This window comes from Balaenoptera ricei, chromosome 10 (assembly GCF_028023285.1).
Source record: "Balaenoptera ricei isolate mBalRic1 chromosome 10, mBalRic1.hap2, whole genome shotgun sequence".
Classification (NCBI taxonomy): domain Eukaryota; kingdom Metazoa; phylum Chordata; class Mammalia; order Artiodactyla; family Balaenopteridae; genus Balaenoptera; species Balaenoptera ricei.
The window spans coordinates 88,250,637-88,272,196 of NC_082648.1; the positions used below are offsets into that span (position 1 = coordinate 88,250,637).

At 45.2% G+C, this 21,560-nt stretch overlaps 1 protein-coding gene across 1 annotated transcript in view; it reads left to right on the top strand.

The window, feature by feature from the left end:
* STAB2 (stabilin 2) overlaps positions 1–21,560 on the top strand; it is a 157,943-nt gene that overhangs the window by 43,619 nt on the left and 92,764 nt on the right. The window contains exons 9-18 of the mRNA XM_059936774.1: positions 1,066–1,199; positions 8,140–8,273; positions 10,261–10,343; positions 11,745–11,894; positions 13,161–13,304; positions 13,713–13,769; positions 13,918–14,043; positions 18,524–18,577; positions 18,862–18,942; positions 21,261–21,413. Of these exons, the coding sequence (XP_059792757.1) occupies positions 1,066–1,199; positions 8,140–8,273; positions 10,261–10,343; positions 11,745–11,894; positions 13,161–13,304; positions 13,713–13,769; positions 13,918–14,043; positions 18,524–18,577; positions 18,862–18,942; positions 21,261–21,413 (1,116 nt within the window). The remainder of the gene's footprint in view (positions 1–1,065; positions 1,200–8,139; positions 8,274–10,260; positions 10,344–11,744; positions 11,895–13,160; positions 13,305–13,712; positions 13,770–13,917; positions 14,044–18,523; positions 18,578–18,861; positions 18,943–21,260; positions 21,414–21,560) is intronic.

Sequence of the window (21,560 nt, forward strand, 5' to 3'; positions counted from 1 at the left end):
TCAGCCTAGTCAGGAGACCTTTGCTACAGAGTCCATATCAAAGAGCCCTTTCCTGAATATCTCATTCACCCACCAAATATTTAGTGGGTGCCTACTGCAGCCACAACTGCATGTCAGGTGTCCAGTGGAGGAAGCCCATCCATACAAGAGACTACTGCTGCCTGGGTGAAAGGAAAGCCTTCAGTGTCTGACCAAACCCAGTCATGGGTCCCCAGCAGTCTAATCCGCACCCCATGGGGATCCTCCTGGAGTCCCCTGCAGAGAATCCACCCGATCTCATGTCCGAGAAAAAGAATACATCACATGACATTTCTGCTATCAATTTCTGAGGCTGGCTTGTAAGAAATTCAAAGGGCTAAATTCTCATCCTCTAAATGAGATCCCTTATGGGAAAAGTCATGTTACATCATGAAGCAAAGCCCCAGGACCTTGGGAGTGAGATTAAAACATATACTTTGTCACTTTAAAAATGGGTCCCAAGGCATATTTTCAAGTCTTAGAAACCCTCCGTCGTTCACACAGAAGCAGTGCATTCATTATTCCAGAACAGGGTTCCTCATCCTCGGCATGATTAGCATTTTGGACCTGAGAATTCTTTGTTGTAGGAAGTATCCTGTGCATTGTATGATGTTTAACAGCATCCCTGGCCTCTTGTGGCACTGTCCCCCCACCCTGTTGTCACAATCAAAAATGTCTACAAGCCCAATGTCCCTTGGGTTGAGATTCCCGGTTGAAAACCACTATTCTAGAGAAATAATACCTCCCATCTGAGCCTCAGTCTCTACTCACCTAAATCTAAAAGCGGGAAGTATGGTGCCAGGGAGGCCCAGGGTTAGCAAACCAAAGAACTGAAAGTGTGAACTACAAGCAAGGTGTATGAGTTTCCAAACAGATGAGATGTGAACATGATTTCCAATTCTGGATCTGCTGGCAAATTTTAGTTTCAGCCCACACTTGAGACCTACCCCAAGTCAGCTTTTATGGCAGAGTAAAGATAGGAATTTAAGAAGCATGTCAGCCTAAGTGACTAACGAGAACCCTCTCTTCTCTTCCCATCGACTGAAGGCTCACTGCGAGTGTGCGGAACACTACCGCAACTTTGTCCCTGGAGTGGGGTGCAGCGTGACCGACGTCTGTGAGTCTAAGAACCCCTGCCACAGAGATGCGAACTGCACCACCATCACGCCGGGTCACACCAAGTAAGGCTTTCCAGTTCCACCACCACCTTTCCAAGCAGTGAAGGTGGTGGCCAGTCAATGCGGAAACTTCTCGGGAGGACAGGAAATGTGTCTTATTCAGCCTTGCACCGCCCTCACATAGCACAATGCAAGGAGCGCAGTAGGGACTCGATACATCTTGGTATAATCAATGAATCATTCAGTAATGGTTTCCTTGATAATGACCGTGCCAGCACCCTGAAATATTGACCTGGCCTGAAAACATGGTATGAAGTGATCAGAGCGTGGGAGAAAGAATCCACCGTCACTGGGAAAACAGATGTCTATTGTGATGACACAGGTTTGACCTCTAATGTATAGGCCTGTTTCCGCAATCTATGAAATATTGCTTGTTAGTGGTGCAAAACAATGGGAAAGTGAAAACTAGGGAAAGTGAATACACATGAGTGGTGTTTCCCAGACTCCAGGTTTCAAAAGAAGGGGTTTACTGTGAGTTAAAATATTTGTGTGAAAATTCCCGAGGCAGAGGCAGCTTGCCTGGTGGGAAGATGCTATTCAGAGTTTATAGCTACTTTATTTTATTTTATTTTTAGCTGTGTTGGGTCTTCGTTTCGTGCGAGGGCTTTCTCTAGTTGCGGCAAGCGGGGGCCACTCTTCATCGTGGTGCGGGGGCCACTCTTCATCGCGGTGCGCGGGCCTCTCACTATCGCGGCCCCTCGCGTTGCGGGGCACAGGCTCCAGACGCGCAGGCTCAGCAGTTGTGGCTCATGGGCCCAGTTGCTCCACGGCATGTGGGATCTTCCCAGACTCAATCTTCCCAGCCCTGGATCTTCCTAGGGCTCGAACCCGTGTCCCCTGCATTAGCAGGCAGATTCTCAACCACTGCGCCACCAGGGAAGCCCTATTCAGAGTTTAAAGACCTGGGTTTGAGTCTCCACACTGGTATCTATCAGATTCATGACCTTGGGAATGTGACATGGTCTCTCTGGCCTCAGTTTCTCCATGTATAAAATGAGCAGTGACGTCTACTTCATACTGTTGTTGTGAAGATTCATGAGAGAATGTTCTGGAAACTGCTCTCCAGCTGTGTTATGTTTTTATCAGTGGGTGAACCAAGGCTGGAAGCCAAGCCTTTTGACTCCCAGACGGAGGCTTGCATCTTGGTGCCACTTTCGGTTCTTATTGTAACCAGCATCAGCAAAGAACCTGTCCTGCTGTAGTGAGCGCAAAGCCACAGTAGACATGGAACAGTTTCTGTGCTTCCAGAGCCCCCCTCTGTCATTCCTTTTATAGCTGGGTCTTGAATGTGTAGATTCGCCCAGATAGGTTTTATGATCACTGTGTTCTCTCTGGGCAAATAAGTGTATCTGTATGCACTGTGGCTGGAGCGGAAAGAGCTTGAGTGTCAGAACCCCTGGATTCAAGCCCCAGCTCTGCTGCTTCCCTTACTCTGTGACTTCTATTTCCTGTGTCGTAAAAGGGGGACAATTGTGCCTCCAACCAGGGCTGTGATGAGGATTAAATAAAGTTACATTCATCAGTCTCTGAGTGGAACCTGGCACACAGAAATCACTCCATACACACCATGCACACGCAGACCCCTCCCAGACGTACGTACGGGCATGTACACACCCACACAGCTATGCACACAGGCACGTCCTCTCCTGAAACCCAGGTTCTGACACTGACAACCGAACCAGCCAGCTTGCACACTTGGTACCGTCCTCTGAGAAAGCTTGAGTAGAACACTTTAAACACTTTCTTTCTTTTGTGTTTGAGAAGAGAAAATAGAAAAATGAAACTGGAACATCAGAATAATAGAAGTTGCATTAAAACTTGTGCCTAGAATGTCAGTGGAACTAACCATCGATTTTAGGGGTCCGTGTGTCACTCACAAACCTCCTCGACACCCGCCCCCCCAAAAACCTGATTGTCTTCAGCTGGGAATGTTAAAGGCTGGCTGAGTGACATTGATAAAACATGGGGCTGTCAATAATTTAGTTCACCCAGGAGAGGGATTTATTTTGTTTATGCCTCCTCAATGTGGCAGTCAGTCTATGCAGAATATTCAAAATCATGCTGCATCAGTCAGAGAAGACCACCCAGTAAAGAAGAATGGGTTCCATTGTGGGCTCCCCCACTCACAACTGGGGTGATCTTGGACAAGTCACGTAACTTTCTGGAACCACAGTTCCCTCCCCTGACAGGTGGAGCTATTTCCCTGGGCAGAGCTGACAAGTTAATATATATAAGCCTGCTTTAAACTCTACACTCCACTTTCATTATTACTAGGAAGGACCAGTAGCCTCCTGTCAGTTAAAATAGTGCCTTTCTATTTTTACGTAGCAGAGGTGGGAATTAAGGCATGACAGAAGAGAAAGGCATTCCTCTCTTATTTGAGTCAATTCAGCTGAAAAGCCTGGACGTGACAGAGAAGGCATACTGGAAAATGTGGTTTCCATTCCAGCTGTACAAATGTACAGGAAACAGCACTGAAATCTGGAGACTCCAGGAACATTAGTGACACTAATGACAGTGTTTATATGCGACGTGTGCAGGTTAGGATTCCTTGATGTGAACCATCTTCCCAAGAGCCCTGTCCAAAGCAATACGGTGCCTCGGCACCGTGCGGCAAGATCATGGGCTTCCCCAGACAGACCCAGCTTCAAACCCCAGCTCAGCCGCTTCCAGATGTGTTCCCAGCAGTGTGGCCCTCAGACCTGGGCACTGCATTTGAGGGGACCCCATTCTGGCCCTCCACTGACTACACCAGGGCAAGTAGTCTGAAGGACGAAGGGGCCATGATCTCCCAGAGCCAGAAGGCACGTCAGAGACCCCACTCAAGTACCCAGGACCTCATTCTCTGCTCAGAGGGCTCCAAACCAGCCTCCAGAACCTGCATGGGCTCTTCCCGGGACCACTCCCCGCAGGGGATGGCCAAAGATGGCTGTTTGCAGAGGGTGTGCACGGGCCAGCTTTACCTCCACCACTGCCATCAACGCACCCTTGGCTCTAGTGCTATTGAGCTATTTATTGTTCTTCAAACATACCCTGGTATTCCCCCAGCTTAGACCGTCCTTCCCTCCCCACCTCCTCTGAGTCAGACTAACACGCTGATCCTGCAGTGTCCACTTGAGTATCTTCACCCCTCTGATGCCTCCCCTGTCTTCCTGGTCCACTCAGGTGCCCCTCCCTCTGGGCTCCCAGAGAGCCCTGGAATGCTTCTGTTATAATATTTATCACCCTGAACTTTGGGGGCACCTTATAATTTAACTAAATTTTATCCAACATTGAATATAAATAATCCCATCTCATAACATAAAATGCAGGTGGCTTGTGGGTGTTTTAAAAGCCTTGGGACAGCAGGTAAGAACTTTACACCTAGTAAAGAACCAATTTAAAAAAGAGGTGATGCTATGAATGGGCCGTAGCCCAGCTGAGTCAGGAAATGGCCTCATAGAGTCTCAGACTTGTGGACCGAGATTTTAAATAAAAATTTAAGGAATATTTATGTCTCATACATTCCATTCAGCACAGAGACCATTAAAATATAATTCACCTGCCATCCTTAGGAAAGACAAGTCACGTCTCTTTACACAAAATGGATCATTGGCCTCATAACAACTTAGGGAACTTTCAGAGAGAAATATAAAAAGTAACTTATAAAAAAGTTACTTGCCTTTCTATTAACGTCACATGGAACTTACATAATGTACAGCAGGATTGGTTTTCAGTAGTGACTACTGTATCACTTCCAGGAGTTACCAGTCTCCCTCTTTGCCTCCTTACATTCACCATCCTGAAGCTCAGTACTTACAGAGAAGGTTGATGTTTAAGTAGGAAACTGTCATTTGATTGTATTAAATAAGCTATTGTTTCATGGTTATATCTACCTTAGTGATTCTTCATAACAAGTTTTCTCAGCCTCAGCACTATTGACCTTAGGGGCCGGATAACTCTTTGTTGTAGGTACTGTCCTGTGCATTGTAGCATGTAGAGCAGCGTCCCTCACCTCTATCCACTAGATGCCAGTAGCACCTTCACCCCCATTGTGATGACCAAAAATGTCTCCAGACACTGCCAAATGTCCCCCCGGGGGGTGGGGGCAAAATTGTCCCTGGTTAGGGCAACTGCTCTATAAAAGCCCTTAAGGCTCAATCAGTAAATGATCTCCCAGTCATTTGTCTGGCTGGGAATCACATATGCATCCTTTTAGAATTAGCTTAAACATCACTTCTTCCTAGAACCTGTTCCATATTTCTTCAGGCAGAATTAGTCACTTCCTTCTCCATGCCCCACCGCATCCTATTCAGTCTATCACAGCGCTTCCTATGGAACTCGAGTCATGTGTTTATGGACTTGTCCTGCTGCATCCCAGCCTCTCCTCGTCCTTGTCGTGAGCACCACCGTCTCCATCACTATCATCATCTGCCAAGTACTGAGCTTTTTCCATGTGTCCATCACTGTGCCAGCTGTTTTTCATGCATTGTCTCTTCTGTCAACAACCCTAAAGGTGTTAGTAAACCCATTTCATAGATGAGGAAACTGGGACTCGAAGATGTTAAGTAACCTCATCATGTTGCCATAGTGATTTGTTTTCAGGTTCATCTCCAGCATGTGAGATGCTAGAAGAGCAAGGTATCTGCTGCTATCATCTTTATAGCTCTCTTGCCTAGCTCAGTTTCTAGAATTAAGTAGGTACTTAGAAAATAATCAGTTCAGGCTTCCCTGGTGGCGCAGTGGTTAAGAATCCTCCTGCCAATGCAGGAGACACGGGTTCGAGCTCTGGTCTGGGAAGAACCTACATGCCGCGGAGCAACTAAGCCCGTGAGCCACAACTACTGAAGCCCGCGCGACTAGAGCCTGTGCTCCGCAACGAGAAGCCACTGCAATGAGAAGCCTGCGCAGCACAAAAAAGAGAGTAGCCCCCGTTCACCGCAACTAGAGAGAAAGCCTGCGTGCAGCAGCGAAGACCCAACGCAGCCATAGATAGATAGATAGATAGATAGATAGATAGATAGATAGATAGATAGATAGAAAGAAAGAAAGAAAATCAGTTCAACAATGAGGCAGTGTCCCGGGTGCTGGAATACAAGGGAGAGAAATAAGGTGGGATCCAGGTTCTAGGAGAGCATCCCAGCTGGCAGAGGGGAGATCCCCTGAAGAGGTCATTTTGGTACGATGGGTTGTGGTGGGGGAGTGAGTCGGGAGGCCGGGTTGGGCTGCCTAGGTCACACCTGAGCTATGAGGAGGGAGTGAGAGCACTCCCGGCAGGACACACAGCCTGAGAGGGGTATAACAGTCTAGAAAAAAAAGCGATTTGGTGTTGCTGGGATTTGCAGGAAGGCAGGAAGGACACATAAGCAAGATCCCCCCCACCCCACCCTTTGAAGCCTTGCATGCGTGCTAAGCGTTTACACTGTATCCTGTAGACAAAAGGAGTCCCTGAGAGTGTTAAGCACACAGATGCCAGATTTCCCTTTGGGACAGACCCCTCAGGGCTTGTGTGAAAGACTGACTTGATGAGAGGAAAACTAAGGGCGGAAAGACAAGTTAGGGAGTCATTGCAGCAATCCAAGCAAGGGGTGATAAGACTCAGAAATGTTTGTTCAGCAAACGTGTTGGAAATTTATCTGTGTGCCATGGGACCAATTTAGAAACACAAATGGATTAGCGAGTGTATAATTGTTCTGTGGAACCCTCTCCTAAACATGAGTCACATCTGTGGTATGCATGCCCACAGCACCCCTGCCTCTCTCCTCTCTGAAATGTTCGTCCCCTGTCTCCTGTTTGGTTCCTCACTTATCGCCAAGATTTTGGTGAATGTCACCTTCCTAAGCACCTTGCCAATTTCAGCCAGCTGTCAACCAGTCTTTGCCAGGTAGCAGTGGTTTGCTAGAGCCAGGGCTTACCGAGTCACAAGAGCCAATGATTAAATTTTCAGGGATGTGCCGGCTGGTTAGTGGTGTGACAGTAGTTTGAGATTGGCCAAGGTGGGAGTATGAACCATGGGAAATGGGCAAATGCTGCAAATCAGGACTGTTTTTTCCCCCTGGAGAGCTGGATGTCTAACATCTACCAGCACACCACTGCTAGTGCCTTTTTAACTGCATCTTTAACTCCATTTCTCTTTTGTGAACCTAAACTATCATGTAAGATTCTGTGACTTTCATTGTTTACATATTTCTTTTAATTCAATTACTACTTATTTTACAACTATTAATTAAATACCTACTATGGACCAAGCCCTGTACTAGATCTTGGGGTTACAAGAGTGAATAATTACACACATAGCCCTTGTCCTTACTCTTCTCTCAAATTAGATGGGGAAGCAGATCTTAATCAAAAAACCACACAGGTTAGGATAAAATTACAACCGGGACTGGTGCTGCAGAAAAGAGCTACATGGCACACTAAGGGGGACACAATCTACAAAGGGATGGGGAAGGGGATGGAAAATCAAGGAAGGTTTCCCTAGGAAGGGACAGTTGAGCAAGACCTCAGGAAGGAAAGGGAGGGGGAAAGTCTTCCAAGCAGATCCACAGCTCTGACTCTTTACTTGAGGCTGGCTTCAGCAGCTTATTCTGATTTCGTGGTTCTGCAGTGGGGACCTAGACTCTACATTTATAGTAAGTACCCTAGTGCTTCTGATGTACATGGGCTCTTGCTTATACTTTGAAAAAATACTGAGACAAAGAATATACAGAGTTATCTAGTGTTTACATATACACACATAGTGTATTAAATATCCATTTCTTGTGGGGCTGCTCTATGTCAGCCAGTACACTAGGAATGCTCACTTGTATTTGTCCCACTCTTCCGGCCTTGTCTCTGTCCCGCTCTGAGCAACCAGTCTGACTGTCTCAGTCTTCCCCATCTGCACAGTGAGGGGTTTGGACTGTATGACCTCAACATCCAATGGCTTTGAGACCCTGAAAGTGTGTTTTCCCCCTCTCTGTAGATGCACTTGCCGCAAAGGCTACGTTGGCGATGGCTCGACATGTTATGGAAACATCATGGAGCGACTCAGAGAATTAAACACTGAACCCGGAGGAAAATGGCAAGGAAGGCTGACCTCTTTCATCTCACTCCTGGGTACACAGCCATGGGTGCACATGTCCACAGAAAGAGCAGTCCTCTGATGGGCAAGGACACCTGCCAGACACACAGTCACTCAGAAAGGGGTGTGCAGGATAGGCAAGTCTTGTCTATTGGGATCAGCCCTTTCTAGGAAGGGCAAGTGGGAGGAAAAGGACAAGCAGCTGTTCCAAGGAGATGAGAGTTAGTGCCAAGAGATCCAGCAATGCGGCAGCTAAGGACAAGGTCCTGGGGTCACCGTCGATTAACAGGTCTGCAACAACAGTGAGATAGGCAGCTACCGATGTGAGGATGGAAACCATCCTCTTTCCCTCGACCTTGCAGGTCCTCCAGATGGGAAACAATGTTGGCAGGTAGTACGAGGAGGCACTATCCATGCTCCTCAGTGAAGGTGCCCTTTGAATGTGGGGCAGAGTCTTGATGGTGTGCGACCGACCATCTCACATATCGCTGGGTGTTTAGCATCCTTGGTCCCCCAACCACTAACAGTCTATAGTGATACATTCTCCGCCAGCCCCCAGGCAGCGTGACAGCCTAAAACACCCTCCTGCCTTTCCGAACACCCTCTAGAGGTCATGACCTCACACTCCCATAAGAATGAAATATAGCTGATCACAGCGTTAGACAAGATTTCCAATAAAACACAAATTTTGCCAGTCGACAGGAAATAAAACACAGGCTTGAGCAATCAACAGAATCCTTAAAATATCAGCATCTAGAACTGACCAGTCACCAAGCATGATTTCCCGGAAAGAGCAAGGACGGAGAAGGAAGTGTTCTGCACTGGTCAGTGCTGTGTTCTCAGTGCAAATAATGTGCCTCCTACACAAATGACCTGCTCTTTGCAAGACACCCCCCAGGGAGTCAGGCATTACTGGCAGACCTCAGGGCTCTCCCGCCTTCCTCTACACACTCTGAGAATATCAGTGAGAGCAGACAAGGGGAACAGTGTCCTTTAGACATTTCCCTGGACAAAGTCCAGTCACCCTGTCACCTGCCCGGTTTATGAGGTGTGGGGCACACTGCCTCCTGTGTGAGCACAGAGCCCATCCTGCTGTCCCCGCCTCCCCAGGGGCATGGAACAGGACCAGCTATAAAATTTCTAGAGCCCAGCACAAAATGAAAAGACGGGGGTTCTTTGTTCAAACAATATTGAGCATTTCACAATGGCAACAACAGAGCATTAAACCAAGAATGAGGCGCTTTTTTTTTTTTTTTTTTAATTTATGTTTGGCTGCGTTGGGTCTTCGTTTTTTTAATATATTTATTTTAATTTATTTATTTATTTTTTAATTTATTTATTTATTTATGTTTAACTGCGTTGGGTCTTCGTTGCTGCGCACGGGCTTTCTCTAGTTGCGGCGAGGGGGGGCTACTCTTCGTTGCGGTGCGCAGGCTTCTTATTGCGGTGGCTTCTCTTGTTGCGGAGCGCGAGCTCTAGGCGCGCGGGCTTCAGTAGTTGTGGCACATGGGCTCAGTAGTTGTGGTGCACAGGCCTAGTTGCTCCATGGCATGTGGGATCCTCCCAGACCAGGGCTCGAACCCGTGTCCCCTGCACTGGCAGGCGGATTCTTAACCACTGAGCCACCAGGGAAGTCCCAAGAATGAGGCTCTTCTGAGCTGGCCCTGGTGGAGCAAGGGCTGCATCTTTACTCACTGAGATGGCAACAGGTCAGAAAGTCGGGCACAGGGGCAGGGGTTGTCCAAGGATTTTGTCACATGACCCTCATGGAACCTCTCATCCCAGGGTATCTTTGAGTCAAGACTGTGGCTACAGGAAGAATCACACAGTTGTGAGGAACACTTGGGGGCCTCACGTTCTTAGCTTCCCAGTTCACCTAGGGCCTGCGTGATACCAATTAGAACGGAGAAGCTCAGGAGTCAGAGGGTCTAAGTGGACCACAAGGGGCGTTGCCTGATTTTACTCCTCATGTGCTACTGACCCATTTGGTGTTTTCTTTCTTTGTGTATTTCAACTCCTAAGACAAAGTCTATGCTTGGCCACTGAGTAACCTGGGACCATTTACCGTGCTGTTGCCGACAGACAAGGGATTAAAAGGATTCAATGTAAGTATTTTAAATAACCTTGTTTTATAAATAAGGACTAATGTAAAAAAAAAAAAAAAACACCTTAGTAGACAGTACCCTCTTTATTTAAAGTGGGAAACCCCATTAAAATTAAACCTACTGATGATGAGATGGCAATTTTTTTGTAAAATTCTTTGAGCAAAATAAAACGTCCTTACGGATAGTATACAAACAGTAAGTGCACAACTCAATGAACTGTCACAAAGTGCGTGTCGATGTATCTAGCAAGACCATTTCCAGCTCCCTACAAGCCTCCCCCAGTGCTCCCTTCCAGTCATTACCCATCAAGGGTAATCACTAAGGGTCCTCAACTGTAGTCACGTGATAAATAAGATTTGCATAATGCAAAACTGCTCACTTCCCACAGAAAGAATTAAATCAACATACCAGCTAAGTATTTGTTTCTTTAAAATCATCATAAATGGTAACAGCGGTAGTGGAAACTAGAAGAGAATTGTAGTCTTCAATGTGAGCGGCTGCTGTCTCAGACGATGTCAGCCAGTGGGAATGAAACCCATAGTGCCCAATGGAGGTTTCCCATGGTATCGGTGCAATACTTAGATTTGGTTTAATGTAGGTAATGAACACACTGATTTGTATGAAATTGGTTTGTATTGGTTTATATACGATCACAAAAATATCCAAGATATTTTGTGATCATAATTTGTGCTGCATTCAATTAACACCCAGCAAGTTTCAGACTCTCTCCTCCTAATATGCCACCACCATTCATCCAACCAAGACGAATCTGTCATTAATCTTCAGAGATGTACTCACATGTCTCCTGTGGGGAAGGAGAACTGGTGAATATTGAAGGCATCTGGGCTAGACACTTTGCATGTGGTCTCTTGTTTAATGTACAGATTGAATTTGCACAGAGTTGAGAAAAGGTCTCTGAGTGATTGTTGACAATATAATATTGACAAAACGTCAGTTTGATCCAAAGGATTTCAAAAATCTTAATTTTGCTCTTCAAAAGCTCCATCGGTCCACTCTACTGGGTCTTTTCCCACAATTTCATATTTCATTCCCAGCTGCTTCCTGGGCTCAAGATGACTGACCCCTCAGCACCGGCCAACCACATTGGTCCTCCTGGCCCCAGCGCTGTGCTCTCTCCACGATGTCCGGTTCCCTCCCAGAGCACCCCCCATGGTTTAAGAGCATACCGCGCCTCACCTCCAGATTTCTGCTCCCTTTGAGCCCTGGCTTAGGGCAGCTTATCTCTGGGAAAGTCATCTGTATCTGAAAGAGCCCAAACTCAAGTCAGGGTGAACTAACTTTGATGTTTTTGATGCTAAACAAGTCATAACCTGAATCACAAACCTCATTTTCCCCTTCAAACCACAGTAGAGACTGAAGGAATCGGCTTTCTTTTCTCAGGTGAAAGAGCTTTTGCTGAATAACGAAGCTGCTCAGTACTTTGTGAAACTCCACATAATTGCTGGGCAGATGAGCACCGAGCAAATGAATAACACAGACACATTCTATACTTTGACTGGAAAGTCAGGGGAAATCTTCAGTGGTGATAAGGTGAGGGTCTCTCTGATTTTCACTCCCAGAATGAAGCTGCTCACTGAGTCGATGGCCATAGCCAGCTCTCTCTTGGTGTCCAGGGGTCATGAAAGTTTCCGAAGAACTCCCTTCCTTGTTCCTTACTTGTCAGAGCACTTCCCTACACAGGAAAAAAATGGGGAGCAACACAGGAAAGGGTCAAGTAGGAGAGGGGTGGACTGTTACAGAAAGGGAATTGTAAAGTGATTTCGCTCTGGTCTGGATTAGTTTTCAAGACAACCATCATTCAACTGCCAGCAGGAAGGAGAAATTTACAGTAAACCTTTTTCCTGGAAGCATCAGCAGAAAGCCAGATCAGCACTCATCTTACGAAAGGAAATGGATTGTTTGTTTTAGATTGCTGGGGTTTATCCATCCTCTCCAACTCAACATTGCATCTCTCCTAATGCCATTAATTCTGTTTTGTTTTTAAAATATCTTCCTCCTCTTTCACAAATAACTCTTTTTGTGATTTTACTGAGCTGAAGGACACATGGTCAGTCAACAGAGAGAGTGTGTGTGTGGGGAGGGGTTATGACCTATCCTGTTGCATTTCACCAAATATCAATAGTTGATAGATTAATGAGCACTTACTACATGCAAGGTACTGGGGTAAATCTGAATTTGTGTTACATAAGGCTCACAACAGCCCTGCGAAGGCTTTTCCAATGGGAAAACTGAGAGGTCGCACAGTAAGGGCCAGAGCCACGATTCAAAAGCAGGTCTGCCTGACCCCAAAGCCTGAATCCTTCACCAGTGGGTTGTACTGTGTGTGTGTGAGGGTGGATGGATGGATGGATGGATGGACGGACAGACAGACAGAGGAAGATGTGGTTTCCTTTCTCACAAGGACATGCATTCATTCCTTTATTCATTCAACAAATATGTTTTATTGTGTGCCTCTTCTGTCCAAAACACTAAAGTAGGTAATGAATTTACGATAAATTGAATAGTTTGGGGCCTTTTTGTAGCTTGCCATCTATGGTGGGGAGACTATAATGCCTTATTCTCATTTAGCAATCACTGGTAGTCAAAAGTGATTTCATATGTTATCTCATTTGATCTTAATGAAAGACCTGTGAACTCAGTTGAGCAGAAACCATCATTCCCATTTTGGGGATAAGGAACTCATCCAAGATCACACAGCCAATAAATGGCAGAACCCAAGGATTTAAGACTTCTTCTAATCCAGTGCTCGATTTTTCAAGGGCACACATTAATTTTTATTTTTCATTGGTGTTTTAGGACAGTCACCTGAAGCTTAAACTCTATGGAGGCAAAAAAAAGGTAAAAATTATAGAAGGGAACATAATTGCTTCCAACGGGCTCCTGCACATCCTCGACAGAGCCATGGACAAGGTGACGCCCACGTTTGAGAGCAATACTGAGGTGAGATATTTCAGGTAAAAGTGACGTCACCTCAAATCCGTCTTCCTTTGCTCCCTGGAGAGTCACTCCCAAGAAGAAAATGAATGCCAGCACTATGTGCTTGTACTAGGACCCCAACCATGGGGAAAATGGGATAATTTCTGGTTTTAGTAGAATTCTGGGCACCTCTGAGAGAGAAAGAAAGGCATATAGTAAGTGTAGGAAAGGTGTTGATTTTGTGACCTTTTTCATAGTCACAACTGACACCTCAGACCAGCTGTCGTGAAAATTTACCCCTTGTGCTTTATGGAGGAGATCCACACTTACATGTAAACTCTGTCATCAGTCTTTTCATGTTACAGCATCTAAATACTTCCTAAACCACCTTATTCTTTTTCACTGAATTTTAAGCAAGATGTCTCTTTTTAGCAAACCATAATGACAATGCTACAACCAAGATACAGCAAGTTCAGATCTTTGTTAGAGGTATGTACTTTTCATGAATTTCTAGAAAGTGTTTTATGTCCAGTCCTTTGTAAAATTAGCAGGAATATCAATTATAAATACTTGCTGGGGAATTCAGATACTTATCTGAGATAGGTTGCAGATATAAATTTTCATTTCTCAAATGCAGGAAACCAGTGTGGGACATGTCTTAGATGAGGATGGGATTGGTGGACCATATACCGTTTTTGTTCCAAGTGATGAAGCATTGAATAACATGAAGGATGGCACTCTCGATTATCTCCTTTCTTCAGAGGTATTGTATCTTACTGACTTTAATGGTGTCATGTCAGGATCACTGCTTCAGTCTCTGTCCATACAGGCTTTTTCTAAATTAAGGATGACAAATAAGTAGCACATGTATCACCATCTACCCTTCTGCAAAACAAAAACAGACATCATTAATCAATCACAGTACTCTGGAACTAAGCCTAGATGTGGCTACAATCTCCTCAGTAGAGTTCCAAGTAGCTATAAGACCAGTCAATCAGGCTGGGCACAGGAAATAAAATCTATTTGCAACCCCAGCTCTGAATGGTTGGTTTGATTTGTCCTGGCTCTTCTAATATTTCTTAATAGCAAAATCATAATTTTAAGTTCCCTATAACTCTAAAATCATCTAGAAAATGAAGCCTAATGTAGGGCATTCTGGGCCAGGTCTAGGCTAAACTTAAAAGGAATAAATGTTATTTTTAGGGGCTCCCGACTCTCCTTTCTATTGTTTTCAGTTCTCTCCACAATAACCCTCTCCTTATACACCATAAACCTTCAATTCTCTCACGTCCTCCTCAAGAAAGGAGATTTTTTACTCTTTCACTCTAGGGTATAAATGACTGATACCATTTAAAGTGTTTCCTCTTCCAGAAATATCAGCCTTAAACTGTAAAGAAGGTTAGCTAATTATGGAATTTTTTTCATTAGAATGTCAAATAGTGGAATTACAGGAAGGACCACAGGCTTTCTTTCAGTACCCTGAGCCCCTGCTACCATCTTGGCAATGGGGCAAAACTACCTATGACCTCATATAGATCAGTGTGGACTATATAGAATGAGGGGGTCTGAATCTTTTAGAGTAGTGATCCCCAAACTTTAGTATGCTTAAGAATTACCCATGGAGCTTGTTAAATAAGCTGATTCCAGAAGCTCACCTCAAGCGTTCTGATATCGTGGCAGTGGAATGAGGCCAAGAAATAGACATTTTGGTAAGCACCAACTTTCTAACTCAGGTATCCCAGGTCACACTGTTTTTTGGCACTCAGAAACTTGTTGCCTGAATGATGTAGAGGCTCACATTCCCTTTCTGGAATACTTTCAGGTACCTACAAGGATATCTTGCATTCAGAATACTTTGGATTAAAAAAAAATAGGTATCAAGGAGCTAAGTCAGAAGGTAATCTCTTACATTACAAACAGATGTTAAACGTATTGATATGTGAAGATTTGCTACAGGTTTCCATTTAAAAAGTCAGACTTCCCAGTGCCTTTAAACTAGGGTGTTATTTTAAAAATATGATTCACGCTCAAGTTTCCTGAAACCTAGCTATTACAGGAAAACTAACATTCTTCTCTTTAGAACTCACATTCATATTTAATTTTAAATCCAAGAAGTAATCATTTCTCCCCTGGGGAGGTATTAAAATTCTGAGATTATATGGCTTCTCTGAATGCATAGCTTCTAATTTGATACAGATATTTTTAATAATAATAAAGGAGTTCTCAGACACCTAATCGGGTACATTTAAAATTAAAACAAAGCCTTTTGACTAGGATAGAAAAGATCAGCCTCCCTGCTTTTCTGTCAAGTACCTTGGATCGGGAAGCTCCTCTCTTTCTCCTTGTAGCTCCTTCCAATGGTGACTGGAGCTGCTTCACTCAGGCTCTCGAGAGTAGATTATGTCTCTTGCCGTTCAGTGAGATCCCATCGGTAGCTTGAAATCAGCCTCTGGTAGGAATATGGACACCATGGAAACTGGCCAATGTTACAAATCAGGGCTTATTTTCTTCCCCATAGAAGGGATTTACCAGCACACCACTGCCCCTGGCTCTCAATCTCATTTCTCTCAAAGGCAGTATCTTTCTGCTCGCAAAGAATATAAAACCTCAAGTCTCTTTATCCTGAGTCTAAAACAGTTTTTCCACTTCAACTTCTAGGTGAGGAATAGAACCATCATTTCTACCAGTTTCTCTGGTCCAGAGTCAGTGTGGGTTAAAATTCCTCAACCTATGGGAAGCTCCTTTTCTCTCCACCCATCTTAAGAGCATCCTTTAGCTTTATCTTCGGAGAGGAACCTCAGCTGGAGACAAGAAGATCCCCATCAGTTATGCCAATGAAATGGGAAAAAAAATGATTTCATTAGAAGAATACTTTCTAATTCTGCTCTGGGAATGCGTTGTTTCCTTTCCAGTGTATCTTTCTGCTTCTCCCTGAAGCAAAATTTCAGTTCTGAACTATCCCACCCCTGCAGAGACCATGGCTATCGATCACAAGCCCCTCAGTTTTGAGTTATGACTTCATCACCAAACTAGACAGAAATAAAAGCAAAGGGAGCAAGAGACCAGCCCTTGCCAATTCACAAAGACCTTGCAAGCTAAATGGGACAAAAAGAGGTGAATTTACAGAGTTCAAAGTCATAGTCACAATTTGGTAGAAAAACTTTCCCTTTCTGTCTCTGGCACCAGAAGGCTTGGTTTTTGTTGTTGTTGTTCGTTTTCATCTAAAACAGCAAGTAGGAAGTGAATGTCCTCATAAAGGAAAGAATGCACTGCACCAAAAGGCTCTCCAACGACAGCGCCTGAAAGCACATCCTGTCGACCTGAGCCTCACTGGACTAAACTCTATCTGAATGATATGGCCCCCAGCCAGATGAGGTGGCAGGCACACACGGTGGCGGGGTGATGCTGATCAATTCCTTTGTCCCTTTCATTCTCCTGTTTCTTGTAAAAAGGATCCAACGCCAATGAATTCTTGAGGCTTTAGAAGTGGATTATCCAGTTGATAAGGTCTTTCTATAGAATTAGAGGGTGGAAGGGGTCCGTACAAACCCTGTTGTTTTGCAGACTAGAGGTGCTGAGTGGCTTGCTCAAGGTCACACAGAAGCAGAACCACAATTAAACTCAGGTTCCTGAGGTCCAGTTCAGTGCCCTTCTCAGGACTCTTCCCCTCCTCCTTTTAACTTATTGGCACAAATGTTTATGTAGGTCCTGTCATGTGCCCTATACTATGCTGGCTGGGGACACAGTAACAGACCCAGTCCCTGCCTTCTGGGAGTTTGCAGTCTACTTTTGTCTGATATTTTCCAGCGGTCCCCACTTTTTCCCACCCTTTCTGCCACTTAGCATCCAAACGTGTAATGGCATTGCTTCTGCCTGCAAGTCCTCACTTCTGGGTACCATAAAGTAGCTGTAAGGGGAAGTTAAGACACAGAGGCTAAGTGATTTGCTCAGAGTCTCATGGTAACAGAACCAGAGCTACAGAAACTGTCACTTCCAGGGCTGGCCAACTGGTGGTCAACTTCAACATTCTTATTGGTAACCTTGCCCTGCACATAATGCTATTGATGTATAGATATGGTGGCCTGACGAGTGTCCACACCAGGACACTTCTGAGAGTGAATGGTGCTGCCAGGATGATAGGTATAAAAGCCAGGGTTGTACTAGACAAACCAGGATGTGTGGTCACTCTACTTACAGGTAATTCCCCCTGGCATAGGGGCCAAGGGGGAATGCAGAGAGGGGTCTGAGTGAATGGAACTCAGGTTCGGCAGGGCTTTCTCTCCACCTGGGACCTCATGCTGTTGGAACATGTCCCTAACATGGTCAGCCTCTTGGAGGTTATTATGATCTTAATTTGTCATCCTTCACCTTTCCAAGATAGAGTAACCGTGGCAGTGCCACTGAAGCAGCAGAATTCAGCGCTTCAAAGCTTGTAACCCCAGCTCTGATTCAGCTGGGAGATTACAGACATACCACAGCCGCCCGCCACTGCTGCTGCCTTCTTCCACCAGGAAGAGCGGTCCTGTGCTCCTCAATTCCGTACACTGTCTCCAGGGCACCCATATGGGGACTGCTCATCCTGCTTAGGGTCCCAAGACTCTCTTTTTTCTCCACTGCTGCTTCTGTTTCCTGAAGCAGGAGAAACCCTGGAAAGGACCTTGATGGCGAGATGAACATGTACCACGAGAACACAGAAGGAGAAAGAGTCCTGGCCAGATATTCCTAACAAGGACTGTATGTTCCTAAATAACCAGTACATGGTCTAACAAGCACATGGTTATTTAGAGAGAGTGAAACAGAATCATAAACTGAGGCTGTCTTAGAAGACCTGGAATGTAGCCTTAGACATGGAGAGAGGTGATGGAGCAAGGTGACTGAGAGCTTGAGTTACTTCTTCGGCTTGTATCCTAAGTTAGCTTTGTGACCTTGGACATGGCTTTAAAACTCAGTGTTAGCACACATGTAATGAGTCAATAGTATCCCCACCTCACAGGGCTGTTGGGAGGCTTAAATGAGATGTGCATATAATGTTTTCAGTATAGCCCCTGCCATAAAGTAAAAATTTGGTGAATGTTAGCTATTTGGGGGAGGGGGCTTTTCTCACCCTGGACTTCCCAGTAAAGAGATTATGGGCCATTTGTTTTTCTTGACCAAGTGTCCAAAGTCATTTGAGGAAGTCTGAACAAGAGAGGGAAATCTGTGTTTTCCTCAGTGACTAAAGAAGTATTTTGATTCCATTGCAGGGATCTCGGAAACTTCTGGAACTCGTCAGATACCATATTGTCCCGTTCACCCAGGTCAGCCCCACTTTTCTGTGGTATTTTTTCCTTGTTTTCAAGATACCTGACCTTAAATTCCAATATTTTAGTGCTAGAGAACGTGTGACAGTTGTTCTTTATCTGGTGCTCTGAGCACACGCTGAGCAGTGAATAATGAGCCTGTCATCAAAGAAATCTTCCAAGCCACAAAAACTCGTGACCTCAAAGCTCCTGTCACTTATTTCAGAAGCTTTCAAGCTATTTTTTCCAGTGAGGATTTGGGTGCCGCTCTCAGTGTCTCTATTGTTCTCTTGTTCTTGCAGCTAGAAGTGGCTGCCCTCATTTCGACCCCTCACATTAGGAGCATGGCCAACCAGATCATACGGTTTAACACGACCGACAACGTAGGTGAAAACTCTACTGCTGACGTCATTGCTCAAATGCATTTTTCTCTGCTTATGATTGTTCATCGGGTTATCCTACCTCGACGCTAATTCACGGGCTTCAACTCTTTATGATTATTTCATTCATTTGTTATGTCTTTCAGCAAATACCTGCTGAGCAATTCCATGTGTGAGTCTGAACTAGAAGCCAAGAATAAAGCAGTGAAAAAAACAGGCTTACATCCCAGCAAGGAAAACAACTTTAAGCAACTAATTAGTGACCAGTTAATTATTTAATTACAGTTATAAACAGGGGCCCCAAGAGGAAGTTAAGAGGGCTGTGGGGGCTCACAGCAGAAGGAGGCCAAGCAGATCTGGGAATCTAGAAATCCTCAGTCAGGAGATGATGCTTTGGCCAAGCTTGAAAGGATGAGTAATGTGAACTTGGGCAGAGATGAGTAGGAGAGAGTTCCAGGCAGAAGGGAGAGCAGGTGCAAAGACCCTGAGGTGGGAGGGAACATGATTTATATAAGAAACTCAAACTTTGAGTTTATGTAGTAAACTCAAAGTATTATTCTGCTAACTCCTCAGGGTTGTAATATCAGCAGAAATATGGCAGCATAGAGATTATGTCTCCTGTTGATTCACTGTGGATGGTGATGATGTGCCCTGTCATCCTTTCAGCAAGTTCCTGTTTGTTTTGGTTTTATTTGTTTGTTTTGTTTTGTGTTTTTGGCCAAGCTGCACAGCTTGTGGGATCTTAGTTCCCCAACCAGGGATTGAACCCAGGCCCACAGCCATGAAAGCACTGAGTCCTAACCACTGGACTACCAGGGAATTCTCTCAGCAAGTTTCTGTTGAGTGCCTCAGATGTGTCAGACACCATTCTAGGCCCTCAAGGTTGGACCAGTAAGCAAACAGATAAAAGTCCCTGGTTGCGTGGAACTTTCGTTCTAGTACATAGGACAATAGATAATAAGTGAGTTAAATATATCATATATCAGAGAGTAGTATGCGCTGAGGCAAAAAACAGCAAAGCAAGGATGGGAACTAGAAAGTGGGAGTGGGGCTGATGTTTTAGATAAAGTGTCTAAGAAATCCTCATGGAGAAGAAAATAGGTGAGCAAAGACCTGATGGAAATGAAGGAACAGGCAATGTGAATAGCTGGGGAAAGAGCATTCCAGAGACAGGAAACAGAAAGTGCAAAGGTGCGAAGCAAGGCGCATGGTGATCGGGTTGAGGAACAGCAAGGTCCTCGGGGCCAGAGCAGAGGGAGGCAAGGAGAGAGGTAGGAGGAGGGCAAGGCGGTAGGAGGGAGAAGGAGAGGTGGGGTCAGGTCACACATGGCCTAAGAACTTGGGGCCAGGATGTAGGTTCTTACTTTGAATGAGATAAAAAGCCATTAGAGGATTTTGGGCAGTGGAATGACATGATCAGACATACGTTTTGGGAGACTGGTTGGGAGGTGAATGTAATAACTCAGAGAAGAATGATGGCGACTAGTGGGGAGACAGGCTGAGGTATAAGGTAGGCTCAAGGAAGTATTGTACAACACGGGGCATAGAGCCAATATTTTCTAATAACTGTAAATGGAAAGTAACCTTTAGAAATGGTATAAAAAAAATTTTTTAATGTAAAAAAAAAGAATGATGGTGACTCAGAGCAGGGTGGTAGCAGAGACATGGTAAGAAGTGGTTGAATTCTGAAGGTATTTTGAAAGGCAGACCAACAGAAGGTGCTGATAGACTGGATGGGGGATGAGGAAGGAGGAAGCCAAAGATGACTCCTGAGCTTCTGATTGGAGCCCCCAGAAGGATGGTGCTGCCATTAATATTGCCGGGGGAGCAGATTTGGGAGGAAAGTAGAGATCAGAATTCTTTGCTGATTTGTTCGTTTTCTGCTCCCTCGCCTACAACATAAGCAGGAACTTGTCTGGGTTTGTTCCCTGATATCTCCCCAGACCCTAAAGCAGAGTCTGGTACAAGGCCACTAAATGTATCTGAAAGAACGGGTCCCCATTTCACCACAGGGGTAAAACAGTTTGCCCAAGGTCAATAGCAAACATATTGCAGAGCTGGAATAGTTACGCCTCTTCCCCAGTCCGGCACCGGCAAGGACCATTTCCGCAAGGACATCCTTGCTTGGAGTCAGTCAAGAATTCATTCAACAGATTCATCTTTCCCTGTCAGCCAAGCCCTTCTCATCACAATCTTCCACTCAGTGGAAAGTTAAGTGAAGTTGAAGGCTCTTTCGAGAGGTCGCCACCATTCAGCTCTGCCTGGGGACCTCTGGTGCTCCTCAGTACAGAAAGATGAAAGATGCCATTGCTTCCTTCCAGGGACAAATTCTGGCAAATGACGTGGCAATGGAAGAAATGGAGGTCGTTGCCAAAAACGGCCGGATTTACACGCTGACTGGAGTCCTTATTCCTCCCTCCATCGTCCCAATCCTGCCCCACCGATGTGATGAAACAAAGAGAGAGATGAAACTGGTAAGAAAACTAGGAAGCTCAGTGAGGACCCTAAACAGCCCCACAGAGCAGACACTTCTCTCCTCACAATTTTGAGGGAGCTGACGAAGATAGTTTCACACTTGAGCCTCGTTGGGAAGCCCTTTCCGTCTTTGTGAAGAGGCAGGA